This window comes from Lycium barbarum, chromosome 7, assembly GCF_019175385.1.
Source record: "Lycium barbarum isolate Lr01 chromosome 7, ASM1917538v2, whole genome shotgun sequence".
Classification (NCBI taxonomy): Eukaryota; Viridiplantae; Streptophyta; class Magnoliopsida; order Solanales; family Solanaceae; genus Lycium; species Lycium barbarum.
In genome coordinates, this window is record NC_083343.1 from 4,702,082 (window position 1) to 4,724,365 (window position 22,284).

A 22,284-nucleotide genomic window follows, 5' to 3' on the forward strand; every position below is an offset into this window, starting at 1 on the left:
TTGGATTTAAATTATATAGGCTGGCAGTGTAAAGATTTTTTTACGACTATCAATGAATTTTGACATATGATAGCATGTTAGCTATAACTACTACTACTATTTTATTAGATTATTGTCAATATTTATGAAGGGATTCTTATTGTGTTGATATTTTCTGTACTGTCAGCGCAGGTAACTTAAACTCATTTAACTTAAATTCTTGTACTTGACCTACGCTATATTTTACAGGTAATTAAGCTGCATGTTTTTTCGTTTATGTTCGGGTTTTTGACTTTTATGTATGCTTGGAATTGATACTTGCAAAATCTGATCGGGGTAAGATTGTCGAAGCTGACAAAATATTAATGGTATATACTGAATATACAACTAATACCAACACAAAGAAAAGTCCACTAATTAAAAAAAGGTTAAAGGAAAAAAACAATAGCGTCATGAGTTAATTAATCTCTTACTCCCTCTGTCCCAAAAAGATTGTCTTATTTTCCTTATTAAATTGTGATAAAAAAATTGACACATTTCTATATTTAGAAATAATTTAACTTTAATTATGAGATGATTTACAACCACACAAATAACTAAGAATTATTTTGAACCACATATTTCAAAAATCTTCTTTTATTTCTTAAACTCCGTACCAAATCAAACTACGACAATCTTTTTGGGACGAAGGGAGTATTTATCAGAGTATAGTTTGTTGTTACATGGTGATATTATACAGATGATACCAAGCATTATGCTTCTTGAATCAGCTAATTCTATGATATATTGTTGAATGTTGATATATACCCAAATTTATTGTCCCTATAAATACATGTTGTTAGTAATGTTGTTAGTAAGTTGATACCCAAATCCTATAACACACTTCTTGTTATTTTCACATAAAGAAGAAATTAAAGGTTGAAAATATGGAGTTAAATTGGATAATGATTATATAAGCTATTCTGATTTTAAAAGATTTAATTCGTGAAAGCGGATCTCAGTGGCCCCAGAAAAAAAAAATTGTCTCAGCTCACGGCCTCAATTGGCAAAATCAGGATTATTGCCCCGTTGTGAAGACAACACCAACTGTAATTCCGCCCTTGCCAAGTCCTATTATGTCTATGTCGCGAAATTACTATGTTAAGAGTAGAAAAGAAGAATGTGCACAGAAGCATATTTCCAACGTATACACAATAATACCATATATTTCATATATAAAAACATCAAGTTACAAACATTAAGACCATAAAAAATATGATCTTGCTGCAATCAACCATGAAATTGATAGCAGCATTTATTCAACCACATATTGTTTAAGACACACTGTGCCATAAGATAGGCCTGTATATGGCCATATATTGTGATCCATTTATTTTTCAACATTTGTAGTAACAGTAGCAATATCCCTTGTAACAACTCCCATAATAGGCTCCATGTTCCTTAGTCTTGCACCAATGGTCACATTTTTTGGGAAAACATTTCCCATGCCAGCCTTTGCTAGGTTTCCCACAGTATTTTGCTTCTGTTGTCTGCATTTCTGCATTAAACAATAGACAAAAAGAAATCTTAGGAAATAATAAAAAATGAAGCATGCCATTATTTGGTTTGACGAAAATGTTTCTCGAGGAAAATATATCTTGATATTTGGTTGGTGAGTGAAAAAATAATGCTATATATTTTTTGAAAGTATATAATCAAGATTAATGATTATATTAGCAGTTTGGTTAGTGTTTTGATGAAATTTTGTTGGTTGTTATTAAGAACTGAGATAGTTCTAACAAAAAATGAGTTACGCTCGTAAGTAATAGGAAAGTCATTTTTTCTTTTTTGGTGAAAATATTTTCCTCGGGAAATATAATTTCTTGACAACCAAGCACCAAAATATGACTTTTTCATGGAGAATATTTTCCATTTCGATTGTACAAGCCGGGCCAAATTGAAAGGCAATCTATGATAATAATAGAGTGAATTTCACTTTACCCCTAACATTTAAGGGTTAGGAAAAGATACCCCCTTCACATATTGAATGGAAACGATAACCCCCCTATTCAATATTTTCCGGTGAGAATCTTTTGTTTTTAATAAAGATCTTTTTTTTTTCTAGAATTAAATACAATATATCAGACTTGTTATTGTCTCATTCACCTATTCTTCTGAAAATAATGTATAACAATTACTTGAAAAATTCTATTAATAAATTTCAAGCTATATTTCCTTCATTATTATTATTATTTATTTATTTATTTATTTTATTTGGTTTGTGGGACTAGAGGGCCAAGATCTTAATTATTCAACAATCTAAATACAACCTAGTATTAGTACCCACGCGAGCGGATGATATTAAAAGACACTAATCTATGTTACATTGTGATGTCGCTTGTTTGAGTGCATTGTATTATAACAAAATGTCAAGTATCATCTAATTTTCAATATAATATACTCAAATTAACGTTATTTCTGTGAAATTAAAGGAAACAAATTAAATGTTTTTAAATATTATTTGATTTAATCTCTAGATCATAATGAATATGTGTGTGTATACACACACACACACATTTCTCTAACCCTTTTCTCATTCTGTTTTTCTTACTATGATATTTTAATTATTTTCTTTTTCATTTAGTATCTTACGTTTAATCAAAATAATATCATATATGATTTTAGTCGTGATTTTGAATTCGTCCAAAATATAAATAGAAACTTTCTCTTGTTACTTGTCGTAAGATATATTGATAAATTTAATAATTACTACTTAACACTATTTTACATAAGCAATTGAATTATCTTCTCTTTGGTTTCCAGTCCACCAAATTTTGTGTTTTAATTTTAATTGTTAATATATATATATATAGACAAAAGATTCAAAACTTGGACATATAGAGAAAAATATAGGTAAGATTTAACAAAGATTAAATCTCGTTTCAATGGCTAGTTTAGTGACTTTTTATTATTTTTTTGAAATTAATTATTTATTCTCACCGGAAAATATTGGATAAGAGGGTTATCGTTCTCATTCAATATGTGAGGGGGTATTGTTTTCAACCCTTAAATGTTAGGGGGTAAAGTGGATTCATTCATAATAATAACAATATGTATAACCGTTAGTTAGAGTAAGTTGATGGAGAGGGTAGATATATTTGTTAAGGAAAATAATTTCCGCCCATAGGAACGCCACGTTTTTCTTCTGATGAAAAAAACATATTTTTCTATAACTAAGCACCAGAAAGTAACTTTCATGATAAATGTTTTCCGTCATACTAAAGTACCACAAAATGAAACTCAGAATGAACTTATAACGTTTGTACTTTCCATTGTACGTACCAAAAACATTGAACTTATAATGTTTATTCTATGGAATAGGTCTTAGTAACAAAAAAAACACAAAAGTAAATAATTAAGAAATAATAAACAGATATTAAAGAATCACTCACCAGAAGCAAACATGAGAAGAAAGCAAAAGAGCACAGCACAGAAAGTTATTTTGCTAGCCATTTCTAAGATCTCTTTGAAATACTTTAATTAATTGTGAAACTGGAGGATATCAAAGGGTGTATTTATAGTGATCCAAGAACATTTTTTTTTAATTTTTTTCCTCTAAATAATGTATAAATTGACCTAACACAAGAAAAGGAAAATGTCAAAGAAATCATCTAGATTATTTTTTGTTTTTCAATCGGTGTCCGGTTCTCTTATTAAGGCCCCAACTAATCTAATTCGCATAAAGCCCATTTAAGGGGAAAGTGTTAACCTTAAACACAAAATAAGGAAAATGTCAAATAAATCAATTAACTAAATACTTTTTGTGGTGTTCTACCTAGTGTCCGATATCCGCATTGAGGTCCTGACTAATTTAGATTTCGCCACGTAAGTAAGGATTTTTTTCATTCAAAACTCGAATATTAGACTTTTGATTAAAGGTGGAGAGATCTTATCTGCCCCACTATAATCCAGGTTGATGGTTAAAGAAATCAACTAGATAAACATTGTAAGAAAAAAAGAAAGGGAGGAGTACTTAGTCATGATAAAGTATTGAACTGATCAAAGTTTTCATTTTCGTCATACATCACCATGAAAGTAACAAGATTGCTACTACTGTAAATAAAGTCAAAAAATAATTACTAGGAAGTTGCACGATTCAAAGTGTACTTCATGGTACGTAGATATCACTAATTCTTTGATTAATAAATCATGGTTAATTTGAAAATATAACAGGACGACTGATAATGGTTATTAGAAAACACAGTCAAGCTAATTAAAATAGTTGTATAATTGTATTACTTAGACTGCTAGTCGACACACGTGTCGAGAAACTAGCAAGAATAAATAACTGTGTCTCGATTCCAAATTCAAGTTACAGTCGGGAATATATGAATGCTCACTGACCATGTTACTCAACTTAAATTCATCTCAGGCCAATATTATACAAAAATAAATAATAAAAGAAATCAAGAATACTTTTGTATTTGCTATTTGTAAAAATGAAAAGGCTCCTACAAAAGTATGGATATTTCTACTGGTTTACAAATTAAATTAATTAGCAAGCTTTTAGTATGAAACAAGTGGCATGGATATTTATTTGTCCCCAATGAAAAATATATACCAAATTGCTTCAGGTTTGAAATTTTCAAAGTTATAATTAGGATTTGTTAGATGCAACATTGGCAGAGCTGTGGAGAGCTAGAGTACTGGTGAGTTGAAGGAAGAATTGCCACAAAATAAAGAATCAATACTTTTGTTTTCATCCAATGTTCGGTACCCACTTTAGGATTTCGACTTCTTCAAATTCGCATTGCGTAACGCTCATTGAAGGTGAAGCATTCTTAACCATAAATTTTTCCATTTACCCGAACTCCTTATTAATTAAGGATGCAAGGCTCCTATCCGTCTCACGATAATATTTAGTGGTATAAGAAATGCATACTTGAGAAAGGGAAAACACAAAGAAAGGAGAAAAACACATTATCATGCTAGATTATTTCTTGATATATACTCTTTTAATTATGAAGCTCATCATAAGAATGTTATAAAAGAAAGAAAAAAAATAAGAGCCTTTTCTTTTAATTGATTTCTGTTTTATATTTATCTTAGGACATTTCTTGTTAAGAGTAAATAGCTCAACTAGCCACTAAGCTTCTATACTTTCGTCAAGCCACCCACTAATTATTTTTGAAACGGCCTATTGATCTTCTAGAATAGCTAATTGTTCCTTCCCCTTGACTTCAAATTATATCACTTAAATTAGTATACTCGAAGGACTCGAGAAATAGACAACACCAAGAGGTTAAACAAAAATTTTAACAAACGATCTTAACTTGGAATCAAGGTGAAGTTTGAACCACTAAGTCAACCTCTAGTTTTGTGTTCAGGGGATCCTAAATCTATATATGTAAAAAAAGAAAAAAAAAAAAAAATGAACCTCTAGTTCATGTCCCTGTAATTTACATTCCTTGCAATACTTAGGAAGGTAATCATAATGAATCTGAACATTAACAGTCCTTATTGCTCCTGTTTTTTCATTTTCAATATCCATCCTCACTGTTTTGGGTAAATCCGCTAACAAATCTACTAAAACCTTGACCCTAGCACAACTAGGTCTAGTCTTGTTGATCGTAGCCGTATCCAATTGTATAGGAATACCCTCTGCCGATGCAATTGAAAAAAGAGTTTCCTTCACAAAGTATGTAGGCAATAACTTTGGGAAGGAAATCCATGCCATTGTCTTTGATGCTTCTTCATCAACCTTGAAGTTCGAATCATAGATCAGTGGTCTCATTTGGTACGAGTATCCCTCTCTATCTTGAATGTAGTATACAGGCTTTGATGTGAAATTCACAAAGTCTTCAAAAAGACTTAATCTGATAAGCACATGGCGATTTCTTAGAAAACCTGTTCTACACTCACCTTTTATTTCACATTGTGCAGGGATTATCAAACGAAGTTGTTCAATATCTGGCTGGCCATATGAGAACTTCCCTACCACAGCATACTGAAGATTTTCAATGATATTCATCTGATCAACTTCTGCTTCAGTGTATTTAATGTATGACACCCCATGTAGGAAAGTTACTGGTTTCATTTGAATTTGGGACAGTGATTGGACCTGACTATGTAATGAATCATTCAAGGTTTTTGGTTTGAACAGATCTGAATATTGTAATGGATTAGGATTGATTTTTGGAACAGTCGTAGTTAGTGAGGGTTGGCCAGCCTCCATTGTGGACTCTCCTTTTATTCTAATAGAAGATCTACGGTGATAAAAGGTTGAATTCTTCTTAATACTTACAAAGATGCAAATATCAAATTAAGCAAGGAAATGACGAACAAATAATAAAATATTCCTATAAGAAAGAAGCTAAAGAGCAAAAGCTGGAAACAGAGAATTATGAGGACATTGTGTCTTGATAAGGCTTTGAATTTATCAAAGTCTTTCGTGTATTATCATGAATTAAATTAACATGGTTAGGTGGGTAAATTTTAGATTATCCATTGTGGAAGTTGTTGATAGTTTGTCAAGATGTCAATTTGATGTAATTAAAGTATTTCATCACTTCCCTCCCTACAAGGGGCGAGCTAATTTCTGAAGATCATATAATGTTTAATATAAAAATAGTTCAATACTCGCACTTCCACTTTTACTTGTCTACTATACTAAAAATATATATCCATTTTTATTTATCCAGTTTATATAAAAAAAAAAGAGATAATTTACCGGTTTATACCTCTTTTATCCTTATTATAAAGTACTCCAAGTCATTTCCCAAAATTGACGACTTATAATAATTAGGAGTGATATAGTAAAATTATCATTTTATTTATTGCTTCTTAAGAGACAGTGACATATGCAGCCTTATAATTGGGGGTTCAATTGAACCCCTAACTTTTGACGCAGAGTATAAATATATGGGAAAAAAATTATTAAAGTTATAATATATAGCAGACATGAACCTATAACTTTAAAATATAATGGCTTCAATACTAAAATTCTTAAGATTAAACTCATAAAATTTAAATCCTGAATCCACCTATGTTAAGAAGCATGTCAAGGCAAGCATAGACAAGTAAACGTCAACGGAGGGAGTATAAATTTTCATTATATATCGTGAGATCTTAGCTTCAAATCGTAGTGAAAGCAAACAAATTTTAATTGTTTTTTTTTTCATGTGCCTAAATTTTAGCTCAGTCCAATTTGGCGTCGGTCAAAATTTAACTCAACTCGATTCTATTCTGTTAAAGTTCAGTCAAATCTTGACTCGATAAGACTCGGATCCAATTTGATCCGGCTCGCTCAGCTAGACGTGCAGGCTCATTGGTAAGATTTACAGCTGGACTAGATTGTACTTCTTGAAACATGCAAGGACCCTCCTGCAATTTGCTCTTCCTTCACAAACATGGCACGTGGATAGCACAACCCTTTGCCCAAGCAATCTCACCAATTCTATTCCATTGCACTATCCTATTATTTCAGCATAAACCCTAGTGGAAATTGAAAAGAAAATTTAAGAGAAACCCCAAAAAAGAAAAAAAAAATGAAGAAAACAAATTTAAAAAGAATATGGTGGGTACAAATTTGAAAGCAGAAACTATGAAATTAATGGATGAAAGAGCTAATTAAAGAAGTTGAAAAAAGTGTCCACTTAATTTTTTTTTTGTGTCAAAAAGAATATTCACTTAGCAAATCAAGAAATAATTAATCTTATTTTTCTATATTTTTCCCTATTAAGTGTTAGATGATCAAATTCAATACTTATTTAATTAGGGGCAGTTTAGTCAAATTACCTATTTTTATGTAGGAATTAGTATTTTCTTAAGGACTGTACAAATAGTTAAGTAGACACTCATTTTGATCCGAAGGGAGTATAATTCAGCGACTTTGCCAACCTAGTGGCACTGGACTAATACATGTTCTATTAGTTATACGCATTATTTAGTACTATTCTATGCATGAAAAATTTGATATTGGCAATATAAGAGTTATTAATACATGAATAAGCATGATTAAAAACAGAATTGCCCCTAATACACCAAATTCAAACAGTCGATAAGAATTATAACCCAACATAACAAATTTTAGCATTACTAATCTCATCATTACTAATACACCTTATTCAGTACTATTTTTATATACTCTACCAAAACAACTCCTTAGTCCCTTACTGACAAAAAATAACAACTTCTCGACCTTCACAAGTTAGGAGTAAAGCCTTTGTAAGCTCTATCCATTACAGTGGGTTGTTGTTGTATACTAAACAGTACTGGTAAGATTTATAGCTGGACCTAATTGTACTTCTTAAAACAATGCAAGGACCCTAACTGCAATTCTTTTTCCTTCCAAGCAAATTCAGCCTATTCAATTCCATAAACCCTAGTGAAATTTGTGAAGAAAATTTGAGAGAAACCAAAAAAAAGCAAGTAACAAAAATGGTGGGTACAAATTTGAAAGCAGAAACAATGAAATTAATGGATGAAAGAGCAAATAAAGAAACTGAAATGGATGTTATTATTCAGAGACTTAGCCAACCTGGTGGACCTGGACTTTCAGGCAACCTTGTTGATTCTGAGGTAGTAATTCTTTTTTACTTTTACTTTTTTTTGAGTCTTTTTTACTTATCCTGTTAGATTTTATGTTAAAGGGTGTGTTTGGTATGATGGAAAATGTTTTCTTGAAAAAAAAAAAAAGAATGATTTCTTTTACTTATTTTCTTGTGTTTGATAAATAAGTAGAAAACATTGTCCGAAAAGCATTTGTATATAATTTAGACAAACAAACTTTCAGGTAACCTTGTTGATTCCGAGGTAATTCTTTTACTTTTCCATTTATTGGGTCTTTTTTTACTTACCCTTTTAGATTTTAGGTTAAAGGGTGTGTTTGGTATGATGGAAAATGTTATCTTGAAAAAAAAGAAGTGATTTTTTTTTAAAATTATTTTCTTGTTGATTCTGAGGTCTTTTTTATTTTTCCATTTAATGGGTCTTTTTTTTTATATCCTTTTAGATTTTATGTTAAATTTTTGGATTTTCTTGTGATCTTATGTTGGTGTTGTTAATCTTGAAAGAACTGTTTGAATAAATAATCAGGGGCGGAGGTATAGTGTTGGTTAATGGTTATTGAGTTTGGCTAAACCGTTTGTTTTGAAAAAGAGATAATAGGAAAAGTGAACTAACTAATAGTTGAGGTATGTTTTGATAAATAGTTGGTGATAGTTTAGGTAGGAAACTCACATACCTCATAGTTCAGGTAGGAAACTCATGAAAAAACGATAGTTCAGGTAGGAAACTCACGAAAAAACCATAGTTCAGTTGTGTTTTTGACCATTATTAACTCTTTTAAAAATTCAATTGGATATGTATGAATTATTAGTAGGCGTTTGGCCGTAGATTTCACTTTGTTTGGAATTTATGAAGATGGGGTTGTGTTTGTTTATAGTTTTTGCAAAGGAGAGAAAAGAGCATTTTATTTGGAATTATGAAGATGGAGTTGGAAAATAGGTTGCAAGCCGTTTTTCAAATTTTCATGGCCAAAAGGTCCTATTAGAACCCAATAACTTAGAAAGGTTAGAATTCAAAACCCAAATGCTTCAAATCCTAACTCCGAAGTCTGTATTGATTTGGTTTTTTTCATGTGAGCTGTTGATCTTTTTTTCTTTTGGCTTTGTGATTTGATGTGGGTAATTACAGGGGTTCCCAAGAACTGATATTGATATTCCAACTGTGTGTGCTGATCGGCATAGGCTTGCTGGTAATGCTCATAAACGCCTGTTTTATTATTAGTTGTTTCTGCATGTTGGACTTGCTGGGGTTTGTAGTTTTATAATAATCTGTCTGTTTTTTCACTGAAGCTTTAGTCGGTGAAGTTGTTTTGGACATGAGTTTGAGTGTCATAACTTAGTGGAAGTTCTGAATGATATCCTTGTAGTGTGTTTTTAGGAACTTCAATTTTATTTATAGCTGTGGTCACGGGGGCCAGCTTGAATGAACCTCGTCTATTCCATTCTGTACCTTCTATATCCCACCAGCAAAAGTATCCGGTAACTCTGTACTCAAAATATTTGGATGATGAACTTTGTCCACCAGCAAAAGTTATCCGGTAACTTTGTCCTCAAAATTTTTGAATGATGAACTTTGTCCACCAGCCAACCCGGGTTATCTTGCTTAGAATCTTCAAAAATGGCAAATGGTGCATGTCAGGTCCTCTAAGAATAGTGCATTTTTGGAGGATTTGACACGCGTACGACAATATTTTTGGAGAGCCCAAGCAAATAGCTTGTAGTTGCCAGCCCCTTGGGTGCAGGAAGTACAATTGAAACTAAAGTTGTAAACTCATAATTTTATTGTCTAAATTCTTGGTTTTGTGCCTTCAATAAACTCATAATTTTATTTTCTAAATTCTTGGTTCTGTGCCTTCAAACATGTTTGCTCAGTGCGAGGTATTTACTTGTCATCTATATACCATCCTTACACATAGATTGAGGAAGAAGCACTGCTGTTTACTTTTAATAATCATTATTCGATAGCATGCCATGTTTTGCACATCGTATTCTGTAATGTTGTATACTTTGTTGTAATTGTTCCAGAACTACTCATGTTTCAGCACCAAAATACTAATTTTTTCTTCTCATCTCTAAACTGCACTGTGTTTCCACACTGCAGAGCTACGTAACGATCACAAGATTATGACAGAAAAGATAGACCAAAATATTCAAGTTCTGCATTCAGCACGGCTTGCTTCTACACCTTCTTCTGTCAAAGATTCAGGTATGTGACACTGGTGGATCGTAACAAACAACGTTTTGATAATTCATTTTCATACTGCTGCTTAAAGGATTCTATAGTTTTGTTAGAGAAGGTCGGTAAATCTTTTTCAGCGCAATAGTAATACATTAGCGTGCTGGAAGTGGGAGGGCCGGTGCATGTGCAATAGTAAACCTTTCCTTATGCATCAGTTGGTTTTATGTGTTGATCCACCAGCTGTTTTGCATGTTTCATGCTTAACCATCAAACGTTTTGTGTATGCTGCTGCAATCAAATCCTGTGGTTGCTTGTAAATTCTCATTCATTCTGCTATTTGGTTTATTTTAAAGTTACTTGCTCAAGGTATACTACTTCCAAATTCTTACCAAAAATCCATGTGCATGCCAAGCGCATCACTTCACATAAGGTTACTTCGAACCATTTTCTACAAGTTGTAGTTGATGTAGGATATTGATCTTCTTGTCCAGTATTGGTATAAGCTATTCTAAAGTTCACTGAAAATGCTACTCCATCAGTTCCATGTTTTGTTTCACTTTTTCCTTTTTATAGCCTGTTTGGCCAAGCTTCCAAAATCCGCTTATTTCGAAAAGTATTTTTTGTTAGAAGTGCTTTTCGAAAAAGTAATTTTGGGGAGTATCATTTTGTTTTTGGCTAATCAATTTGAAAAGCACTCTTGACAATATTAGAGCAGTACTTTGTGCTTGGCCAATGTTCCAGAAGTGCTTCCGGGGAAAAGCTACTTTTTTTAGTTTCTGCAAAACAACTTCTGCTACTAGTCAAAAGCACTTGGTTTTTTCCGTAAAAGCTACGCCAAACACCTCAACTTTCTAAAAATAAGTACTTTTGGCTTCCAAAAGCTTGGCCAAACAGGCTATTAGTCTTTAAAAAGAACGGCATCTTTTTATATTCCAGAACTCTTTAACTTTAAAATTCACTGTTAATGATATGCTGTATAGAAATGTCATGGCATATGATTAAGACCACAAGTTCTAAGGGTACTTTAGGTATGCGCCCAAAGTCTTTCTTTCGTTCCTATCCTCCAGAGAATCAAGCACCTTTGTATAAAATGAAACGAAGGGAGTATATAGTTGATGGAGCATTTTCTTGTGGAAGTTCTCCTGACTATATATTTTTTTCCTTTCTTCCAAAGATGACGCTGCTGGTTTGGGTGTTCAAGGATCTGCTGTCAATATTGCGACAGCTGCTACAAGTGCCATGGATGTGGATGTAGTTTTCAGCAGACCCTTTGCGGTGATTGATGAAATATCTGAGGCATCTCCGGCAGCAGAGGACGGTTTACAGCTTGGAGATCAGGTTGTGAGATTCGGGAATGTCCAGTCAGGTGAGAATATTCTACAGCGCCTTGCTGCTGAATCACAGTCGAACCAGGGGTGTGCGGTATCCATGACGGTCATGAGGCAAGGTGCTATGACTAACGTGAAAGTGACTCCAAGAGCTTGGCAGGGCTGCGGCCTGCTAGGGTATGTTTATTTTTCCTTGTTTAGTCAATGAGCAGAAGAATCCTTGTTTCTTGCTTTATTTTCTTTCCTTCATTTGCATCATCTTAACGTTCTTATAATATCATTAACTTGTAATCTGTTGTCATCTGCAGATGCAATTTCCGGATCTTATGATGAGTTTGTCAACTGGATATGAAGAAGTATTCATCTGCGGCTTCTTAAACCTCGTGTATTTTCTGTTGGTCTTTCATGAACGGATGCAAAAGATTTTGTGGATAAAACGATTGCTATCTAACAGCTATTCAGACTCGATTGCATCATTTAAAATGCTTGTGCACTTTGGGTTCCTTTAATCTTGTGGTTTTAACATGCGCTGTGAAATGTTGGAATTAAGGAGTTACTAAATATGGAAAATAAGACACTTAAACTGGAACTGAGGGAGTATCACTGTTCGCGAAAATTCCCTCATCACCTGTTGCGTCACCTGTTGTGTACCATGTTTCATATGGCATTGCACCATGTTTCAACTGCGTAACCGATCCAACTTTTTTAGTTGCTGCATGTAAGTACCAAAAACTGAACAACTTCAGTGTATTTGGTTGCAGGAGTAAATGGCATAAGGTCTAAAGAAAACTCAATGCTGACTTTATTTAATTATTTATTTATTTTATAATCGAGAGTTCGCCCAAGGTAGTGGTGTGTGTTTAGGAACTCTTTAGATAATTGGTAAGGTCTGTGACTAAGCAGTTCAAAACTCCATTGATAATTAGCTCATTCTTCTATTTTTCTCCACTTAAATTCTAGGCGCTTATCAGATGATACTACAGCAGTTCAAAACTCTGAATAATTAGTTCGCCTTTCTACCCTTCCCCACTTAAATTCTTGGCTCTTGGCTGTGACAGGATTCGAACCTGTGACGTGTGTCCAATACCAAGTCTATCTGATAATACAAATTCAACCTATATCAACTTTTCTGAGTTTGAACACATCACAGCTAGGCAGTGAAATTCTTCAACCAACTATAGGTATCTGATATGTCACAATCTTACAGAGATTCATGCTTGATCTTCTAATTCGATTTGATTGTGTACATGTATGTCAACAGTTTATATGCTAAACTAATTCATGTCCAAAGTATTGCACAGAAGATGCTTGCCAACCTAAGTTCTCCTAAAACTTGCTAGTAAATGCTAGAAACAGAAGCAAATTGACAAACATCACAATATGTTCCTCTAAGTTCTATGTTAATTATTTTGATCCGCAATAATGTACATAACTGAGTCTATATCTATCTTTATTGGACGACTACAATCATTTTACACAAACTTGTAATAACTGTAGGAGTACGACAAGGGTACACTTCTAAATTTCTACAAGAAAGCTCTATGAAGGAAAACTAAATAAATGAAAGAAAATTAAGGCGAAAAAAATCATAGCAGCTGAACAATTTCAGCAAGGCTTTATTTCAAATCCAATACTCAGTAGAGTTCGAGCCGATTCCATTGTCTTTTCTCCTCCAAGGTCCAATTTCTCACCTGTCAACTCACCTTCTTTATCCACGGACCATTGTGTGGTCAATTTTTGTTGCTGTAGCAGTTCAGGTTTCTTAGCGGGCGGACTGGTTAAGGAAGCAGGGGCTGCAGCAGCAACAAGAGGTGCACTAGGTGGACCATGATGCTTTTTTGGTACGGGCATGTCATGATCGTGTACTCCCTTATATGTTATTGTCAGTGCACTTGTGCCATCTGTAGCCCTCTCAATGTGCTTTCGAACAGGACATCCAGCTGATGTACATCGATAGTAGTTCCTAAAGGTTATCCAGGAAACAACTTAGAATAAAACAGGAGAATCAAAGCAGCAAAATGAAGTATACTTCTGACCAAGATAAAGAGTTCAATGTGAAGTCAGATAACAACAAGTAATACGTGAGAAACAATTGTCAATTTTCAAATATTGGAACAAACCTAGATATAGGAATAAGCCCAGTTGTTCTTTTTAGGTTTACAAATGAATGAAAGTGAAATCTCCTTAATTGACTGCCCGGAGAGAGGCTATTCAAGCTAGAATATGTCATTTCACAAGTTATTTTGACACCAGGCTTGGCATTTCCAGTTTTCCACTTCCTTTTACATCCACTTCCTTTTACATTCATGCATGTTGATGTTGAATCCAAAAAAAATAAAAAAAAAATTTAACTTGAAACGGAAAACTTGCAGGAATTTTTTACCTGAAGAATACCTAAAACTCTAACAAAACAGAATAGGGTGTAAGATGAATGGCACTCTCATCCATAGCCTTTCATAGAACAGAAGGTGCATGGAAACTAGCACACTCTCATCCATAACAGTTCAACACAATCCATACAAAAGGAAACGATGGGAAGAAATTAGCAAATACCCCAGTATGAGTAAAGAAATGCATTTAATGTGGCTCTTAGCATTTCAGCCAAAAGCAGGCAGAACAATCAACCGATTCTCAAGTGTACGGCTTACAGTAATACAGTACCTTGGATGGGGATTTCCTTTCACCATTTTTTGTCCATACTTGCGCCACCTGTAGCCATCACTTGATATTCCTACATCACAAGCAGCATGAACCACCAGTTTGGGTTTCTTTCCAGGTTTAGAAGCAGATTCAGAACAACTTGCGTCACTTTTCCTCGACCTGGAAATCATAGGTGAGGATTTTGATCAATCCAATGGTTTTGAACAATGAAAAGCAAAAAATTTAAATAACTAAACTAAATACAAGAGAGAACTTGCCTCTTTTTTATTTCAGGTTCATCACCATGCTCCTCTTTAATAGTGATTTCAGTATCGGTGTCAGACCCACAGGAATCCTGATTTGCTGTCTCAGCGATTGGTAAACTTTCTTTTACAGAGGATGCCACAGTCTCATTAGAATTTCTATTTGGATGAGCTATTATACTTTTGTCATTGGCAGGTGCAGGCAATACTGCAGACTTGCTTTCCCTTAAGCAATTTACTCGCGGGGGTGGATCATGATTGTGTTGACTTCTATAAATAATCTCCATTACACTATTAGTGTGATCAGAGCACTCAATCTTCTTGGCACAACACTCGGAATAAGTACATCGGTAATAGCTTCGAGAACCTTGAGGACTTTTAACTTGCTTTTGACCGTACTTCCGCCAATTGTACCCATCCCTGGTTGGTGTCTTTAGGACTGGCAGAACAGGTAGAACCTTGGCATCGGAACTCTGCTTAGCCACTTCTCCTGTGCTACACTTTACTACTGCTGATGATCGTCTTTCTGCTAGAGTTGGGCTCAGTACTGATGAAATGGACCGGGCAACAGATGTAGATGACAGCTCCAATGAGGATGCTTCATCAGGCACGCGTTGCTGATGTTCTGTCCCTGCTTGAGCATTCAAAGTTTCAGGCCTGGTAACACTGATTCTATCCTGCATACAGCATGAAATGACTCATTTGTTGTAACCTGTCCCACAAAAATACATATCCAGTTCCAACAATTGCCAGAATTAACTTTTCAATAAAAAGTATAACATTATAAAAAGAAAAATAGAAACCAGATATTCTGGAAAAGCTAAATATATTAACCTACAAAAAAGTAATCCGACTATTACTCATTTATAGCATCATGTCACAAATACTGTTGCAATTTGAGATATTATGAATAGAATTGAGTTGGTCAGATTTGGAATTTCTCAAGTACATCTGCTCCCGGTCATTCAAATAATTTAGATTGCCAGCCCAAGTTCCAAAAAACTAGAAAGCAGCCTTTATTATTTGACGTTCCTAGCCACCACACAAGGCAAGCTTGAATCATGATAAACTTACAACTTAGCTATAACAAAGTCTACAAATTATAAGCCCACTTTATAATTTTTCTTATCCTGGATAATTTTACTGCAATTATACTGGATGTCTCAATCACAAGACCTGTTTTAACCATTAACTCCCTACTCTAATCAGTTGAAAAATCCAACAGTCAACAACCAAATAAGAACAAACTATTATGATCTCTGATCACAAATGCAACCGAAAGCACCTGCAAAGGCCATGTGATAGTCACCATATCACGCATGTTAAGGTTTCTTACCTTATGTTATCGGGTGTGTTCATGGTGGGATTTGGGGTGTTACAACGGATGGGACATGGTGGTGACTTGGGAAAAATCTCAAATACGTCACTGAACTTAATGAAATGGCTCACATATACCACTCGTAAAAGGAGATGAGTGGGGAAGGGGAGTGGTAAGTAATAGAGGGTTTAGATAATGCCACGTGGCAATTATGGTACTAATTAGACAAGTGGGGTTTCATTAGTGGGTAATGGCACGTATAGTCCAAGATGGTAACTGCTGGGGCATATTCAAGACCAACTATTAACGAGAGGCATATGTGAGCCATTTCCTTAAGTTCAGTGGCATATTGAGCCTTTTCCCTTGATATTCTAACTATTTTAATGTTTTTTTTTAAATTTTCTTTTTGTCTTTTCCCCTTTTTCACTTAGGCATCCTCAAATTGCAATAAGGGAAAAATGTAAGTTGAAGTCATATGTTTAAGAAACATAACAAGCTTATGATGCATTTGATTAGCATTTCATCTGACCCCCCCCCCCCCCCCCCCCCCCCAAAAAAAAGTCAAATTGAAACCAAAAAATTGAGTAATATGCTTGGTTTGATTTGATTTGATTATATATTTAGAAAATATACACAGTTGACTTGATTCGGCTATTTAGGTAAAAACCGACCTTCATCAAAGAAGGAACAACTCTACTCATAAATCCGCTCTAAAGTCCCTAGAATCGGATTACATTTGCAGGAGGATATTGAAATATATAGTATCCCACATCGGATATATAAAGTATTAAAGGACATCCAAAGCTTCTTTTTTAAGTGGACATCCAAAGGTATATTCACAGAAGTGTTTTATCATTTCTCTCATTACCAGATTACCTTCAGCTTTTAAGTTGGATATTCATAGTTTTCACACTGTACCCCCGAACAGGCAGATGTTTTGAGTTCTATGAAAAAGAAGCTCAACATGCTTGGTCCATGGAAAAAGATCAGGCTGCACAAGAGGGGAGTGTTGTACACCTAAAATAAATAAATGTGCCAGCTCTCTAATAGCTTAACCTTTGGAATAAGGTAGTCACACATTTCAACACAGATGTTGCATACAGAGAGGAAAAGAGAGATTTAGAAGCAAATGTCACATCTCAAAATTCTCAATATTCACTTCCCAAGAGAGCACAAGCAGTCACAGTTCACAATTGCCTAATTTCTTGAATCAAGCACATGTTAACTACCGTAAAGATAAAATACTTAATAAATATGCATAACGCAAAAGCATCGAAGACTAAAAACCATCAAGCTCTCTCAGACGAATGCCTCAGAAAAAACTGGCAATTATCATAGATATGTATGCTACAACCCAACCTTGGCCATGCATCAAACATTTCCATTCCGACGCTTATATAGCTCTTTCAGAGAAATTGCCTAAATTTGCACTTAGAATATCCATCGATGTGTCTGTGACATCTCAAGCTCCTGCTGCACATCAGCTTAAAGTATTCCTATTGGTTTAAAGGTAAACAATTGGTCTTCATCTGCTACTTCGGTTAAGCCTTCACAAAAGTCAAGGGAAGATGTATGCACTACAGAAGGCCCATGGTCAAAGCATTTCGGGTCCATAAGTTAAGGTGTTACCGTAGCTTGGAACACATCCTCTTCCTGTGGCAATGATAAAAATATGGAGCTCTGAATTTTGTCTTGAGACCAACAGTTTCTTGTATAATCTTCCCACCATTCACAATCAAAGAATCAACTATTTTTCAATTCCAACTAGTTCGGATTTACAGCCTTCACACGATTCAGAAAAGGACGTGCGCTGTATATTTAAAGTTTCTCCCTTTGCAACGAAAGCAACATTAAAGCATCAAATTTTAAATTTTTTTCTTCACAAAACATATATTCCAAAGGCAGATGATTGATTGCAGTGATTTTGCCAGGGAGGATCTGTGGCCATGGACAGGGAAATTCAAAGCGGGAGGAGGTAATTAGCCTGCTTAAAGTGTATTAACATTTGCTTACTTTTCTCAGTCTTCATTAACTCCCGAAAAAACCACAATAACAACCCGAAACGGAAAAGTACAGAGTGGATGATCGATAGAGCAGCCTACTTATATTTTTCCACTTTTCCACCGATTCACTTTCTTGGACTACTGGCTTCCCATCACCTACTAACACTTCCCAATATCAACCATCAAGAAAAGTAGCCACTCTACTCCGTTTTCAATTCCTACCTAACTTGATCTTTAAGGCAAAACTACTCTGCTTCTCTGTATATGCAATCATGGAATGTGCAAAGGATCTTGTAGAACCGATGATCATGCATTATTTACCACATTAACCTCAAGAGATCTCAGTGATTGACAATTCAGATACACTGCACACCTATGATTATAACAAGATAACTGAAAAACTAAAAAAAAACATGCTACGCCAGCGAATCCACTCAAACAAAAAAACATGCTATGCCAGCGAATCCACTCAAACATCTTGGACATCTTGAAATTCTGGATAACTGTAATTTCAAACTTAAATATCAAGTAAAGGCGAGAAATTGCATACCTTGATTTTTTCCGGCAATTCAAACGGAGGCAGTTCATATTCCACTGGTACTTCTGTCAGATTATTCAACACAATAATTAAAGAATTCTCATAGACAAAAAAGCATATATATACAACTCATGCTCATAATCACACACACACATAAAGAAAAGGACATACATTCTATGGTTATATACGTATAAAAAAGGAAATAAAATTCAAACGTATAACAATATATCATAAAAACGAAACATGAGCTAATGAACACACTCAGTTTCACCCAAAAAAAGAAAAAAAAAAGAGTAAAGAGAGCGAAAATTCTATGTTTATATATGCATAAAAAGGAAATGAAATTCAAACATACAAAAATTGATCATAAAAACAAAACATGAGCTAATGAAGAACACACTCAGTTTTACCAACAAAAAGCTAAAGAGAGTTAAAATTCTACGTTCATATATGCATAAAAAAAGGAATAAAAATTCAAATGTACAGTCAAACCTCTATATAACAAAGTCATTTGTTCCAATATTTTTTGGCTGCTATAGCGAAATGCTGTTATAGAGAACATATAAATATAACATAACATGAAAGATCGGTTCCATCAAAAACATGTCTATAAGGATGTTGTTATAGAGAGGTCTGACTGTATAACAATTAATCATAAAGACGAAACATGAGCTAATGAACACACTCAATTTTCACAAAAAAAAAAAATCAAAAAAAAAAAACAAATAGAACAAAACAATTGATCATAAAAATGAAACATCAACTAACGAACACACACAATTTTAACAACCAAAAGAACAAATAGAATCAATTACACCCTAATCAGCTTCGACGTGTGTTTTAATACATAGACGGCAATAGTTTAGGCAGGAAAAAAGGAACAACTGATCGCGAAAAAGTAATAGTTCAGGTATATTTTTTTACCACTAACTCAAATTCAAATGTATAACAATTGATCATAAAAAAATGAAACATGAGCTAACAAACACACTCAATTTTCACCAACAAAAAAAAAAAAAAAAACAACGAAACTGGAAAAACAAATAGAACAAATTACACAGACGATTCAGTATCTAATTTTGATCGCTCATCACTCTCAATTTGTACGAACGAGTCGACACTAGAGCTACGTTTATATACGCATAAAAAAAGGAAATAAGTACTCAAAATGTATAACACTTGATCATAAAAAAAACATGAGCCAAAAAACACACTCATTTTTCATTTAAAAAAAAAAATATATATATATATATATATACGACATTTTTTTTATCATAAAAAGGAAACGTGAGCTAATGAACACTCAATTTTCACCCAAAAAAAAAAAAAAAAATACAAAGAGACTGGAAAAACATGGCTGTTATATATAGTGAAGTGCTGCTATATATATATAAGGATGATGTTATAGAGAAGTCTAACTGTATAACAATTGATCTCAATTTGTACACACGAGAGTGAAAATTCTACGTTTATAAATTCATAAACAAGCAAATAATAATTCAAATGTATAACAATTGATCATTCAATAAACATGAGATAACAAACACACTCAATTTTCACACACACAAAAAAAAAAAAAAAAAAAAAAAAACGAATTACATGACATTGAACAACAGTACCAGAAAGTTGGTGCGCATCAGTAGTAGTAGTAGTAGTAGTAGAAGCTAGGGTTTGTGAAATTGAATTTTCCAATTTCGGTTCTGTTAAACTCTCAGCTCCACTCATAATTTTCTACGATCACAAATCACACATACTACTTACTGTGTGTGAAAAATGAATAATAAGAGGTTGTATAAACAAGGTAAAGGTATTATTATAGAGAGAGAACTTTTTGTCCTGTTTTTTATTTTGAGAAAAGGATAAAAAAAAAAATTATTCTCGGTTAAATATTTACCAAACTCTGTCCGTTAGATTTGACGAAAATTACAGGGTACTAGGGAAATTTGATAAAAATGAATAAAGGTAAATGATCCTTATATGACCCCTATGCATACAGAGGCGGTATGTTATATTTTGTGGAGGGTCATTTAATCGATTCACCTCACATTTAGAGGTATAATTTTGAAGTCTTTGTTGTTTTTTATTTATTTCTAGAGTCTGGTATAACTTTTTGAGGTATAATTTCTGCTATTTCTTTTAAAGTTTTTGAGGATTAGTGGAGTTTTTGTGTTGATTTTAGTATTTGATTAGACTTTTATGGTATTTATGGTTACATCTTTTTTTTCCTAATGTTTTTGACAAATCTAACGAATATAGATTGTTAAATGTTAATGGAGATTAAAAATATTAACTTTTGACAAACTTAAAGGATCAAAATTGTTCAGTGCATACTTAAGGGACTATTTTTAACTTACGCTCAAACATATGAGATCATTTTTACTTTTTATTTTTTATCTTACTTTCCCCTTTTTATATTAAAGTATTTGACGGTGACAATTGAGAAATACAAAACATAAAAGGGCCAAAATGTACCCCTGCACTATGAGAAACGATTTAAATGCACCTCTTGTTATATATTCAGTCTAGATATACCCTTGCCATTATTTTTTAGAATGGATATACCAATTATTTTAATGAAGGACATGTGTCATGATCTTATTGATCTATTTTAACTATCCCCTAATTAATTAAGATCCAAATCGTTACACGATATCTAATGAAAAGACTCATACTCATACCCGAAAAATTTGAGGCAAGCTTCAAAAAGTTTCTTCAATGATTGTTGTTGATCCTTAAAAGTGAATAATAATTAATATTTCTTTTATTTCAATTTATTTGTCTTACTTTCCTTTTCAACCCTTTAAAGAGCCGTTTGAATATGATTTGAAATCATGGTTTGAAATCCCAAATCATATCTTTTTGGATGATTTGGGATTTCATCTCATGACATGAAACCATGAGATGAAATCGCATGTCCAAATGTTGATATCATCTCATGATTTCAAACCATGATTTTAAATCACATGTTCAAACGCCTACTAAAAAGAATGTCTATTTTTTTTATTTTTTTTGCTAACTCTTTAATTTTAATATTTTACGTGATATGTTTAAAAACGGGAGTAATTTGTACTTTTTTCCTTTATAGAGTGGCAATTGGAAACATGAAGAGACATAGATAGCGTCTGGATCCGAATTATGAGCTGTGAGAATCGGACATTTGGTACGCTGTTAATTTGCATGCTTTTTAAGCAAAATTTTATCCATCTTTAATAGGCTAACGAACTTTATGCTTTTAAGTCTATTTTAAAAAAGACATTCATGAAATTCAAATTCATTTATTAAAAAAAAAATAACTATGAAATTTACTTGGATTTATTTTTTGTATTTCTTATAAACTTTATTCACTTAATTAACACTTAAGAATCCTAAGACAATTTCTTCGTAGTCCACAAAAACTGTAGCTATCACAATAAAAAGGTAATTAATAACGAATTATAATCTAGAAAAGGATTGAAAATTAAATATTGTTAGTTTTCTTAAAAATCGAACC

The 22,284-nt window shown here is 33.3% G+C and overlaps 2 protein-coding genes and 1 long non-coding RNA gene across 3 annotated transcripts; 1 reads left to right on the top strand and 2 right to left on the bottom strand.

The window, feature by feature from the left end:
• Positions 1 to 1,166: 1,166 nt before the first annotated feature.
• On the bottom strand, positions 1,167 to 3,564 carry LOC132602074 (uncharacterized). The gene is made up of 2 exons (XR_009567587.1): positions 3,411 to 3,564; positions 1,167 to 1,516 (listed from the first exon to the last, which is right to left on the bottom strand). It is a non-coding gene; the product is annotated as an uncharacterized LOC132602074 (long non-coding RNA).
• Positions 3,565 to 8,206: 4,642 nt separating this feature from the next.
• On the top strand, positions 8,207 to 12,541 carry LOC132602963 (uncharacterized). Its single transcript, XM_060315793.1, has 5 exons — positions 8,207 to 8,538; positions 9,655 to 9,715; positions 10,627 to 10,731; positions 11,879 to 12,209; positions 12,341 to 12,541. The coding sequence occupies exons 1-5, from the start codon at positions 8,398 to 8,400 to the stop codon at positions 12,360 to 12,362; spliced, it is 660 nt and encodes a 219-aa protein (XP_060171776.1). The 5' UTR covers positions 8,207 to 8,397; the 3' UTR covers positions 12,363 to 12,541.
• Positions 12,542 to 13,413: 872 nt separating this feature from the next.
• On the bottom strand, positions 13,414 to 20,621 carry LOC132602965 (probable WRKY transcription factor 32). Its single transcript, XM_060315794.1, has 5 exons — positions 20,414 to 20,621; positions 18,807 to 18,859; positions 14,951 to 15,612; positions 14,694 to 14,852; positions 13,414 to 13,995 (listed from the first exon to the last, which is right to left on the bottom strand). Exons 1-5 carry the CDS (start codon positions 20,517 to 20,519, stop codon positions 13,638 to 13,640), a joined length of 1,338 nt encoding a protein of 445 aa, XP_060171777.1. The 5' UTR covers positions 20,520 to 20,621; the 3' UTR covers positions 13,414 to 13,637.
• Positions 20,622 to 22,284: the final 1,663 nt, after the last annotated feature.